This window comes from Trichechus manatus, unplaced genomic scaffold, assembly GCF_000243295.1.
Source record: "Trichechus manatus latirostris isolate Lorelei unplaced genomic scaffold, TriManLat1.0 scaffold00135, whole genome shotgun sequence".
Classification (NCBI taxonomy): Eukaryota; Metazoa; Chordata; class Mammalia; order Sirenia; family Trichechidae; genus Trichechus; species Trichechus manatus.
The window spans coordinates 7,215,724-7,228,676 of record NW_004444071.1 but is presented as its reverse complement, the minus strand read 5'-3'; the positions used below and the strand labels follow the sequence as shown (position 1 = coordinate 7,228,676).

General features: G+C 39.4%; 1 protein-coding gene across 1 annotated transcript in view; it reads right to left on the bottom strand.

The window, feature by feature from the left end:
• The window catches only part of SKP2 (S-phase kinase associated protein 2), a 53,114-nt gene that overhangs the window by 13,919 nt on the left and 26,242 nt on the right, over positions 1 to 12,953 (bottom strand). The window contains exons 4-7 of the mRNA XM_004385248.2: positions 8,329 to 8,472; positions 6,431 to 6,565; positions 4,822 to 4,920; positions 2,726 to 2,856 (exon numbers count right to left, since the gene is read on the bottom strand). Coding sequence (XP_004385305.1) covers positions 2,726 to 2,856; positions 4,822 to 4,920; positions 6,431 to 6,565; positions 8,329 to 8,472 — 509 coding nt within the window. The remainder of the gene's footprint in view (positions 1 to 2,725; positions 2,857 to 4,821; positions 4,921 to 6,430; positions 6,566 to 8,328; positions 8,473 to 12,953) is intronic.

Genomic DNA, 12,953 nt, shown 5'->3' with positions numbered 1-12,953 from the left:
AATTGTTTCATCACCCTTAAAAGACACTTAGTACCCCTTAAGCAGTAACTCCCCATTTCCCCCTCCCAAGCACCCCTGGTAACTACTAATAAACTTTGGTTCCTAAGCATTTGCTTATTCCAGATATTTCATATAAATGGGTTCATGCAATATTTGTCCTTTTGTGTCTGACTTATTTCACTCAACATAAGGTTTTCAAGAAGTCCCTGGGTGGTGTAAATGTTAATGCACTTAGCTGCTAACTGAAAGGCTGGAGGTTTGAGTCTACCCAGAGGTGCCTCAGAAGAAAGGCTTGGCAATCTACTTCTGAAAAATCTGCCACTGAAAACCCTATGAACACAGTTCTGCTCTGACTCACACGGTGTCATCATGAGTTGGAGCTGACTCGATGGCAACTGGTTTACTGTTTTCAAGGTCCGTCCATGTTGTAGCACCCATCAGGACTTCATTTCTCTTTACGGCAGAGTGGAAATGCCATTATATATATATAACATATATATATACTTTGTTTATTCATTCTTCTGTTAATGGACATTTGGATTGTTCCCACCTTTTGGTTATTGCGAATAATGCTGCAATGAAAATTGGTGTACAAGTATCTGTTCAAGTGCCTACTTTCAATTCTTTTGGGTGTATACTTAGGAGTGGAATGAATTGCTGGGTCATATGATAACTGGTAAGCGTTCACTTGCTAACCAAAAGGCTGGCAGTTCAAATCCACCAGCCACTCCTTGGAAACCCTATAGGGCAGTTCTACTCTGTCCTATAGGGTCACTATGAGTCGGAATTGACTCGATGGAAATGGGAAAAAAAAAAAACGGTAATTCTATGCTTAACTTTTTGAAGACTGTCAAAACTGTTTTCCACAGCGCTGTGCCATTTTACATTCCTACCAGCAATGGATAAAATTTCCAAGCAATTCCACTTTTAACATCTTTAGAAATGTATTCAAAGATTCGTCTCTGTTCATCAGTTATTTATAAAAGGAAAAAAACTAGTCTAAATGTCCATCAGAAGGTGATTAGTTGAATAAATTATATCTGTTATTGTTGTTATTGCTGTTAGCTACTGTCGAGTCACTCATAGTGACGCCATGTGTGCAGAGTAGAACTGTTCCATAGGGTTTTTAAGAAGCAGATCTCCAGGCCTGTCTTCCAAAACACCTCTGGGTGGGTTCAAACCACTAACCTTTCAGCTAATAGTTGAGTGCTTAATCATTTGCATCTCCCAGAGACTCCAATGATGTGTCCATATATAGCCACTGAAAAGGATGTGATATAGAAAAAGTATTCTGTACAATATATCCCATTTTTAAAAAAAAAACTTTAAGGAGAAAAAGACTGGCAAGATTGATGTTAGTGGGATTACTGGTGATTTGTTTTTATGTTTTCCTGTATTTTTGAGGGTAAATACATAATACTATAATCAGATTAAAACTAGTCCTTAAAGGAAAAAAAGTAGAACAAGAATATTACGGAGAGAAGGGTGGTGGTAACACATCAAGACATGACTGCTGCTTTTACAGATCTCTCATGAAAATGTTCACATTGTCTGAAAATGCAGGCATTTGGAAATGGCAGGGGTCTCAAGCATGGGCAAAGGGTTCAAATCCTGGTCACTCTTGAGAACCTACCAAGCATTTTCTACAGCCTGCTATATCTTACTTACAAGAGGACATATCATGTCCTGGAGAAGTAGTTTTCAAACACTACTTGAATTTTAAGAAGATACATTCTACAAATGTTTGATTCAAATCTTTTTAAGTATTAAAAAAAAAAACTATAAAACAAAACAGCTACACTCAAATGTGCTAATACACCAGCATCAAAACACCAAGAAAGGGTTTATGTGTGTTGTGAACTTAACTAGATTATGTGAAGACCACAGGATGAATGTTAGCCTGATGTTGCGAGGTGGACTCATTATAAAATTCCTGCCATTTGCAACCACTTATCTTTGCAAATCAAGATTTTCTCAATGTTACACAAATAAAACAAAGCATAACTGAATGCTGAGGTTTATAAAGACTGTAATTGTCACCCACTATCCCTAACTTCAAATACCTGTGTTCATCCCAACGACTCTGCTGTTCTCTTCGATTGAACTTCTAATAAGTTATAAACTCAAACTTATGAAAAAGCTTTCAAATAGAGTTTCTCAACCTCAAGACTACTGACATTTTGGGCTGGCTAATTCTTTGATGAAGGCGGCTGTCCTGTGCATTGTAGGATGTTTAGCAACATCCCTGGCCTCTACCCACTAGATGCCAGTAGCACCTCTGCAGCCATGACAACAAAACGTCTCCAGACATTGTCAAACGTCCTATCCGGGTGCGGGGGAGGGCAGCAAAATCGCCCCCACTTGAGAATCACTGTTTATATTAATCAAATACTACATTTACCTATTTTTGTATTAGGGGTTTGCCTGAGAACTTAGTTAATAAAAAAAGGGTCTCCTGCTTAAAAATAAATTGTTTTGAAGTATAAAAGTAAAGAATACTTTTAGATCCCAGGTTCAAATCTTGACTCGACTCTACTATCTGTTTGCCTTTCTCTAACCCTTCTAATAAGCTGTTACCTCATCTGAAAAATAGGAATAATGTGCACTGGATTAAATGAGACAACTTATATAGACTAGCACTTAGAAGATGCTCCATAAATCAGATCTATTATTATTGTTGTTGCTATTGTTAAGGCCCCAGCTGACCAGACCCCGTGGCTCTTACCTGATTTCTGTAGATTCTTTCGGTAGCCGCTCAGATTCAGCTGGGTGATGGTCTCTGACACATGTGCCACAGCAACTTGCACGTGCTTTTCAGTGAAGTCAAAACACCAGGAGAGGTTCAGCTCATTCAACCTGTACAGAAGATGGGTGACAGGAAAGTATGAAAGCACCGCATGGAAAAGAGTTCTCCGGAGAATGATTCTCTGCTTAGCTGCTCTTGTGTGCCGTCCAGTTGATCCTGAATCATAGCGACCCTATGGGACAGAGTAGAACTGCCCCATAGGATTTCCTAGGCTGTAATCTTTACGGAAACAGACTGCCAGGTCTTTTCCCCAGAGTGGCTGGGGGGTTTGAACCGTTGACCTTTTGGTTAGCAGCTGAGCGCTTAACCATTGTGTCAGTAGGGCTCTTTTCTCTGCTTAGAGAGGGCCCTAAAACAAAGAAAGAGGGGGTCTCACTATATCATGCTGGCCAGGGAGTGACCAGCTCAGAGCACTGCCTAAAACTGCAGTGAATATACAAAGCTACAGATTTCTTTCCTTTTACACACAGAGCCCCTGCTTCTCTAAGCAGCTACCTTTGCTCACCTGAAAATGCCTTCCCCCTTCTTGACACTCTCCCTTGACCCAGTTTGTCCCTGAAAATTGCCAGGAGATCTAAGCAGAGGCCTTAGTGAATGCTGCCCCCTTCTGGAAGTGGAGGGGAGTACTCGCTTCTCCTTTGATCTGTCCTGATGGCACAAATCTCCTTCTAGGACTGAATGTAAAAATGCTAGTCTCTGTATTTTCTTTCTCAAACCACTTGGGTAGGTATAGCAAACAATCACAAAGACTGAGCAATCACCCAAGCTGTCTGAAATAAATTGACAGATTATACTAGGGATTCCTAATAAAGAGCAGTGGACATTGCAAAAAGCCACTTCATCTTATTTTGCCTCAGCTGAGACAACCAGGACTTCAAAGACAGCATCCAAACATTAAGCCTCCCTTCCCCTCTCTGGAGCTCTGGTGGCACAGTGGTTAAGAGCTTGGTTGCTAACCAAAAGGTAGGCAGTTCAAATCCACCAGCCACTCCTTGGAAACTCTATGGGGCAGGTCTACTCAGTCCTATAGGGTCATTCTGAGTTGGAATTGACTCGATGACAGTGGGTTTGGTTTGGTTTCCCCTCTCTGGCATTAACTGACTAAAGATAGGGCTATACGTTTTATCTTGTTGGTAACATTTTCTTGTCCGAAAGCAATCTACTTTCAACAAATCATGAACAAGACACAGGTACGATGCTGTACCACACAGCCCAAGGGATATTAAAAAAACAAACAAAACTCATACAGATACGGTATTGTGTATTCTGTAAACCATACCTCTCCTCACTTAGTAATATCTGCAACTTTGTAGTCTTTATGTATTAACCTTACTATATATAATAAAGATGTTTTCCATGAAGTCACCCAAATTTATGGTTTACATTAGCAATGTACCAAATTTAATTAAAAACTGTAAATTAGGTCTATAGATACCATGGGGAAAAAACCTGTGTGGTCAAGTGTAAACAGATTTCTTTCAACCACCCTGTTGATAAACATACTACTATATTTTCCTTATTTTTGGTAGTAACAAAAAAAAAAAAAAAAAAAGGGATCTCTGCACAAGTATCCTTTGCAATCTAAATTGATCTGGCTCATGAGTTTAGACAACAAATTTGAGAGCAAAGGGTACTGCTGCATTATCCAAATCTACTTGGCTCCTGGATTTTGGATAAAGAGTTGCAAGAACTTAGATAGGTAGGAATGGCTTAAAAAATCCACCCAATTCTTTTCAGATGTGGGAGCTCCTAGGAGGCACAAATGGTTAAGTGCTTGACTACTAGCTGAAAGGTTGGCGGTTCGAACACACCCAGAGACACCCTGGAAGACTGGCCTGGTGATCTGCTTCTGAAAGGTCACAGCCTTGAAAACCCTATGGAGCAGTTCTACTCTGCACAAATGGGGTCACCATGAGTCAGAGATAACTGGGTGGCAACTAATAACAACGACAGATATGAGAGATAATTGTATATTGATAAAACAGCACTATAATCAAGTCTCAAATCTTTCCTACCTGGAACAGCTACTTAGCAAAGCCTTCAGGGCAGATTCGGAGAATCCAGAACACCCACAAAGGTTTAGTCGCACTAAATTTGAGTTCTGCGCAAGATTACTGGAAAAAGAAAAAAATGACAAAGGAATACCAATAAGACACTCTTATTTGATCAGCAAGCATCCAGAGGAATGGAGAATAGTGAAGTAGTTAAGTGCACAGGCCTCCGAGTCAGAAGCAAATTTAAACCCACCTCTCACTTATCTGTATGATACTTGGCAGAGTGCTTGGCCTCAATTTCATCATCTGATAATTGGCAATATCAGTACCTTCCTGGTAGGGTTGTTAAGAAGATTAAATGATATAATGTAATAAAGGACTTAGCACAGTGCCTGGCATAGAGTAAATGCACAAGAAACACCAGTCAATGTACTTTTTAAATTTAAGGGGGAAAAAAAGAGAATGGAATAAACTTATTTCAATTTCTCCCATAACTGGAATTGGCTTGTAGGCAAACTTCTACTTATAAAGTCACCACCAGCTTCTTTCAATTAATCGTCTCTCAAATTTGCCTTCTCCACTACATTCCCAAACGTCCTATATTAGTGACCCATTAAGAACAAGAATTCCGGAGTGATACTATATTGACAGGTTCAAATCTTAGTTCTGCCACTTATTAACTGTATAACCTTGGACAAGTTATTTAGCCTCTCTGTACCTCAGTTTCCACATCTGTAAAAAAAGGCACAGTAAGAATATAGTTCATGGGGTTACTGTGAGAATTAAATGATATAATACATTTAAAAAACTTGGTATCTGGCACATAAGAAGCACTCAATAAATGTTAGCTGCTATTATTATTATTTACGTATATTTTTATATCTGGTTCATCGTTTACCACATGAATGAACAAAACAGTCTCTCCTAACTGGTCTAGTTTCTTCCACGTCTGACTGATCTTCCAGTGCCTAGAGTTAATTTTCTAAATTTCAGTTCTGGCATGTCCCTTTCATTCTCAAAATCATTCCCTTCACCACCCTTCTGTCTTTATAGCCTACCACAGAGTCCACACTTCTTGCACCATGACAGAGGCCCGTTCTGATTTGGTCTCTGCCTATCCTCACCTCCTGCCACTCCCCTAGCTGAACCCTATGCTCCAGCAATCCCCAACTCCTTAAGAGTTTAGAACTACACAGGCAGTTTACCTAGGCTGCTTCCTTTGCCCTATCACTGCCCTACCTGAGTATATTCAATACTCAGCTTGAGTCCCTTCCTCTAAAAAAGCTGCCCTCTCTCAATTTAATTAAGTCTTCCTTTGTATTGCCACATATTCACTGATGCTTTTAATAAACACACTGCACTGTAATTATCTGTATCTCCCATAAATGAGGCAGGGACAATGCCTTGTTCATCCCTGATCTCTAGAACCTAGTAAAGGGCTTGGCATATAGTTAGTATTCAAAATGTTGTTGCCTAGATGAGTCCTGGAAGCTTTGCAGAAGATGGAGCACTGGATATTTTCTGTGGCCATCTGGATAGGGATGGAAGGGCACCCCAGTTATATTCAGGAAACAAAACTGACACACACAAAATTAATCTCCTTTGTGACATCTTCCTGGCCACCACTTACCTGACAATGGGATCTGAAAGCTGTAGGCCTTCCAGACTTAGATTCTGCAGCTTGGAGCACTGAGACAGAATGTCATGGAGGGTAGACACATTTATTACAGAGTTTGACAGATCCATGTGCTGGACACGAAAAGTGCTGAACACAGAACAGAAAAAGAGACTTCATAAGGCGGCTCGCACAAATACATCCAGATCAAATCCACTCCCTTCTCCCCAAATGAGCAGCCAGTAACAAACATGACCCGAATTACACATTTTGAGTATTAGTTATAGTTTTGGTCACAAAGCAAATTCCTACCAGCTAATTCCCATCCTCATTCATTTCACAGTTCAAGAAGACTTTAGTTGAGTACAGATACTGTCGCCAATACAGTCCCCTTAGAAAATTAATTAGAGGGTGTCATGAGAGTGAGCTGGATGGTAGGTGATGAAGAGAGTAAGCCTATGAGGCCTCCTGGTTTCTGGTGAGAGTGAAAGCGTGCATGGCAGCAGCATTTACTAAAACATGGAAAACAGTGGAAGAACAAGTTTCAAAGGCAGGCTGTGCTTAATTTTAGATATGCTAATATGGATTCTGGGGGTGGTACAAATAGTTAATTCTCTTGGCTGCTAAGTGAAAGGGCTAGAAGTTCAAGTCCACCCAGAGGCTGGTGATCTACTTCTGAAAAATCAGCCTTTGAAAACCCTATGGAGCACAGTTCTACTCTGACACACGAGTTTGCCATCAGTCAGAACTGACTCACCAGCAACTGTTTTTTGTGGTTTAATATTGAGGTACTTGGAGTAAATTCAGGTACAGAAGTTTTTAGGTAATTAGAAACAGGACTTTGTTTGAAAGACAGACTTGAACTAGAGATGAGTATTTGAGAGTCCTGGGCGTTAATTTAGGCGACCTGGTGGTGTAGTGGTTAAACACTTGGCTGCTAACCAAAAAGTCGGCAGTTCAAACCCACCAGCTGCTCTGTGGGAAAAGACGTGGCAGTCTGCTTCCATAAAGATTTAGAGCCTTGGAAACCCTGTGGGCAGTTCTACTCTGTCCTACAGGGTTGCTATAGGTCAGAATCGACTCGATGGCAGTGGGTTTTGTTTCGTTGTGGAGGGCATTAATGTGGGTGTCAGCACACACCCTGCCCAAGAACAGTATATGAATCAAGAAGAGAAGGCAGCCAGGGACAGACCTTGGAGTGAACAAAGGAAAGCACACGTGTGAAGGAGACGGAGAAGGTGCCGCCACGGGAGTAGGATAAAAACCAAGTGGGAGAGGAATGCCACCATCTGACTAAGGAAAGAAGGGAAAATACTAGTGTCAGAACACATATGCTTAATTCTTAGTACTGTTGTTTTTAGCTTATTTTCCTGCTTAGTTTCTAGTTACTGTTCTCAAGTATGAGACGGTACTAAACCACATTGCAAAACTATCAGTAATCTAGAAATACACGCTATTTAGGATCGCTTTTCGAACTATTCTATAAAACAAACAAATAAGGCATTTTTTTTCAGGCTGCAAATTTATCCACAATAGGATCATAAAACTGGTATAAAGCTCATACACTCTTTTATTTATCAGAAAAGGGGAGTGGGGAAATAAAGGGGCAGCCTTATGTCTGCCGGTGAATATTCTTGGTCTCTGTCTGCTAAGAACCCAACTGGAGAAGCTAAATATGCGCATCTTTGACCCTGGGAACAGTAAACCCTGAGTTAAAATGGAAATGATGCCAATGCAACCTGTGCCATGTTTCAACATAAAGGCTACATATCAAGATACGCGATTGATATCCCAAATTCTACAGAAGATTTGCCATAGGTTATAAGGTTGGAAATGTAACCAAGAAGTTTTGAGCTGTTTTTCCATCTCAAGATTTAGAAATAGTTTTTCTCTGGAGTTTTTTTTTTTTTTACCTGAAATTTTCAACTAATGGTTGGTCCATAAATGACCGTGGGCAGCGGAAGGCAATGACCCCTCGAGACAGCAACCGAACAATCACATCTGGGTGCAGACTTTTACCTGTGAGGTCTAAGGTCTGCCACAGAGACTCATCAATCCTGGAAAAGAGGAGATGGTTGATTTGGTAAGTTGGCCACACAAAATCCTAGAGGCCCTCAGCAATGGTACTAACAAGGAGGACACAGCACCTAAATCCCCTTGAAGCAAATTCTGAAGGGACCTTTTTTTTAAGTTGACTATACAATTACTTATAATATTTTAAGGCACAATTGAGTATTTCTTGATCATAGCATGGATAAACTTCCACATTTCTCTTTATATATATTTCCAATTTGGATGGTTCAATGCTACCATTAGCAATGCAATGATCTGAAACCACAGAATAAAATTCCTACATTCAACTCCATTTGACAATATTAAAAATGATTAACAAATTGTTTAATTTATTATTACTAGGTGGGTAGGTTCAAAATAGCCTAAATGATCACACTTGGCCATTTTTTGTTAAGAATGGATAGGTTACCACAATTACCATAAGTAACATGTAAATATAACTAAAGAAGGAAAGTTAGTACTGTTTTATGATGATATATAGTTGTTAGGGACATCTACAAGGAAAAATAATCACAGTTTAGCTTTGTTTTCAAAATCTCACATTAGACAAAAGAATAATAATCTTTAAGTTTAAAAGTTATACATGTTTATAATAATATATAAACAATATATAAGAAGTATATAAAATATATATGACAATGTATTTATAGACATATTTATCTGTATGTATACAATAATATATATCTATATTTTTTATTTTTATATTATTATATATGTATATACATTTTCAGAAGCACCTCGGAAGACATGCCTGGCTCTGGTTATCTGCTTCTAAAAGGTCACAGCCTTGAAAACTCTATGAAGCAGTTCTACTCTGCACACATGCAGTCATCATTAGCTGGAATTGACTCAATGGAAACTAACAACAATGTATTATATATGAAGCCCTGGTGGCACAGTGTTTAGGTGCTCAGCTGCTAACCCACAAGCTGCTTCATGGGAGAAAGATGTGGTAGTCTGCTTTCTTAGAGATTACAGCCTAGGAAACCCTATGGGACACTTCTATTGCATCCTATAGGGTTGCTATGAGTTGGAATCAACTCAATGAAAATGGGTTTATATACATATATATATAAAAACTTATATATGTAAGTTTTTGTAGTTGCTAGGTGCTGCTGAGTTGGTTCCAACTCATAGTAACCCTATGTACAACAGAACGAAATACTGCCCAGTCCTGTGTCAGCCTCAAAATCGTTGCTATGTTTGAGCTCACTGTTGCAGCCACTGTGTCAATCCATCTCCTTGAGGGTCTTCCTCTTTTTCACTGATCCTCTACTTTACCAAGCATGATGTCCTTCTTCACGGACTGGTACCTCCTGATAACATGTCCAAAGTACATGAGATGAAGTTTCACCATCCTTGCTTCTAAGGAACATTCTGGCTGTACTTATTCCAAGACAGATTTGTTTGTCCTTCTGGCAGTCCATAGTATATTCAATGTTCTTCGCCAACATCATAATTCATAGGCATCAATTCTTCTTTCAGTCTTCCTTATTAATTGTCCAGTGGTTGCATGCAAATGAGGTGACTGAAAATACTACAACTACAGCTTCGGTCAGGTGGACCTTAGTCCTCAAGGTGACATCTTTGTTTTTTAACACTTCGAGAGGTCTTCTGCAATAGATTTGCCCAATGCAATACATCCTCTGATATCTTGACTGCTGCTTCCATATGGGCGTTGATTGTGCATCCAAGTAAAATGAAATCCTTGACAACTTCAATTTTTTCTCTTTTTATCATGATGTTGCTTATTGGTGAGTTATGAGGATTTTTTGTTTGCTTTATGATAAGATGTAATTCATACTGAAGGCTGTAGGTTTTGATCTTCATTAGCAAGAGCTTCAAGTCCTCTTCACTTTGAGCAAGCAAGGCTGCATCACCTGCATACTGCAAGTTGTTAATGAGTCTCTCTCCAATCCTGATGCTGTGTTCTTCTTTATAATAGTCTAGCTTCTCATATAATTGTTCAGCATATAGATTGAAAATTTATGGTGAAAGGATACAACCCTGACGCATACCTTTCCTAATTTTAAACCACGCAGTATCCCCTTGTTTAATCTGAATGACTGCTTCTTGGTATATGTACAAGCTCTGCATGAGCACAATTAAGTGTTTTGGAATTCCCATTCTTCCCAGTATTCTCTGCTTTCAGCCAAGATCCACCTGACAGCAAGCAATGATAGCCCTTGTTCCACATCCTCTTCTGAACCTGGTTTGAATTTCTGGCAGTTCCCTATCAAAATACTACTGCAACTGTTTTTGAATTTTCTTCAGCATAATTTTACTTGGATGTGATATTAATGATGTTGTTCGATAATCTCTGCATTCCACTGGATCACCTTTCTTTGGAATGAGCACGAATATGGGTCTCTTCCTCTCCAATGGCCAGGTAGCTGTTTTCCAAATTTCTTGGCATAGACAAGCGAGCACTTCCAGCACTGCATCTGTTTGTTGAAACATTTCAATTGGTATTTCCATCAATTCTTGGAGCCTTGCTTTTCACCAATGACTTTACTGCAGCTTTGACTTGTTCCTTCAGTACCATTGGTTCCTGACATATGCTACCTCCTGAAATGGTTGAACGTCAGCCAATTCTTTTTGGTACCGTGACTCTGTGCCGTCTTCTTTTAATGCTGCCTGCATCATTCAATACTTTGCCCATAGAATTCTTCAATATTGCAACTTGAATGCTTGAATTTTGTCTTCAGTTCTTTCAGTTTGAGAAATGTTGAGCGTATTCTTCCCTTTTGGTTTTCTGACTCCAGGTATTTGCACATTTTATTATAATACTTTGTCTTCTTGAGCCACCCTTTAAATCTTCTGTTCAGCTCTTTTACTTCATCATTTCTTTCTTTCACTTTACCTACTCCATGTTCAGGAGCAAGTTTCAGAATCTCTTCTGATACCACTTTGATTTTTTATCTTTTCCTGTCCTTTTGCTTTCTTCATGTATGATGTCACAACTTGTCTGATCTTCAATAATTAGTGTTCAATGTGGCAAATTTATTTTTGAGATGGTCTTTAAATTCAGGTGGGATATACTCAAGGTTGTGCTTTGGCTCTCATGGACTGGTTCTAATTTTCTTTAGCTTCAACTTGCACTTGCCTATGAGCAATTCATGATCTGTTCCACAGTTGGCCCTGGCCTTTTTCTGACGATGACACTGAGCTTCTCCATCATCTCTTTCAACAGGGGTAGTTGACTTGATTCCTGTGTATTTCATCTTGCAAGGTTCACCTGTATTGTCATTGTTTATGTTGTTGAAAAACGGTATTTGCAATGAATAAGTCGTTGGTCTTACAAAATTCTATCATGCAATCTCCAGAGTTGTTTCTGTCACCACAGCTGTATTTTCCAACTACTGATCTTTCTTCTTTCTTCTCAACTTTCACGGTCTAATTACTGGTAAGTATCAACGCATCTTGACTGCGTGTTTCATCAATTTCAGACTGCAGAAGTTGGTAAAAATCTTCAGTTTCTTTATCTTTGGCATTAGTTGGTGGCGCATACATTTGAATAATAGTTGTATAAACTGGTTTTCCTTGTAGGCATATGGATATTATCCTATCACTGACAGGTTTGTACTTCAGGATGGATCTTGAAATATTCTTTTTGACGATGAATGTGATGCCATTCCTCTTCAATTTGTCATGGCATAGTAGACCATATGATTGTCCAATTCAAAATGACCAATACCAGTCAATTTCAGCATACTAACGCCTAGGATACCGATCTTTATGGGTTCCATTTTATTTTTGATGACTTCCAATTTTCCCTGATTCATAGTTTGTACACTTCATGTTCCTATTATTAATGATGTTTGCAGCTGTCTCTTCTCATTTTAAGTCATGCCACATCAGCAAATGAAGGTTCTGAAAGCTTGACTCCACCCACGTCATTAAGGTCGACTACTTTGAGGAGGCAACTCTTCCCTAGTCGTATTCTGAGTGCCTTCCAACCTGCAGGGCTCATCTTCCAGCACTATATCAGACAATGTTCCACTGCTATTATTCATAAGGTTTCCACTGGCCAATTTTTTCAGAAGCAGATCGCCCGGTCTTTCTTCCCAGTCCATCTTAGTCAGAAAGCTCTGCTGAAATCCTTCCACCATGGGTGACCCTGCTGGTATCTGAAATAACCGTAGCATAGCTTTCAGCATAACAGCAAGCCATGACAGTATGACAAACTGACAGATGAGTGGTGGATATTATATATATATGATATATATAAAATATGTATTTTTCATTGTTGTTGTTGTTATTAGGTGCCATTGAGCATCGAGTTAGTTCCGACTCATAGTGACCTCATGGACAACAGAACAAAACAATGCCAGGTCCTGCACCGTCTTCACAATTGTTGTTATGCTTGAGCCCACTGTTGCAGCCACTGTGTCAATCCATCTCCATGAGGGTCTTCCTCTTTTTCGCTGACCCTCTACTTTATCAATCATGATGTCCTTCTTCA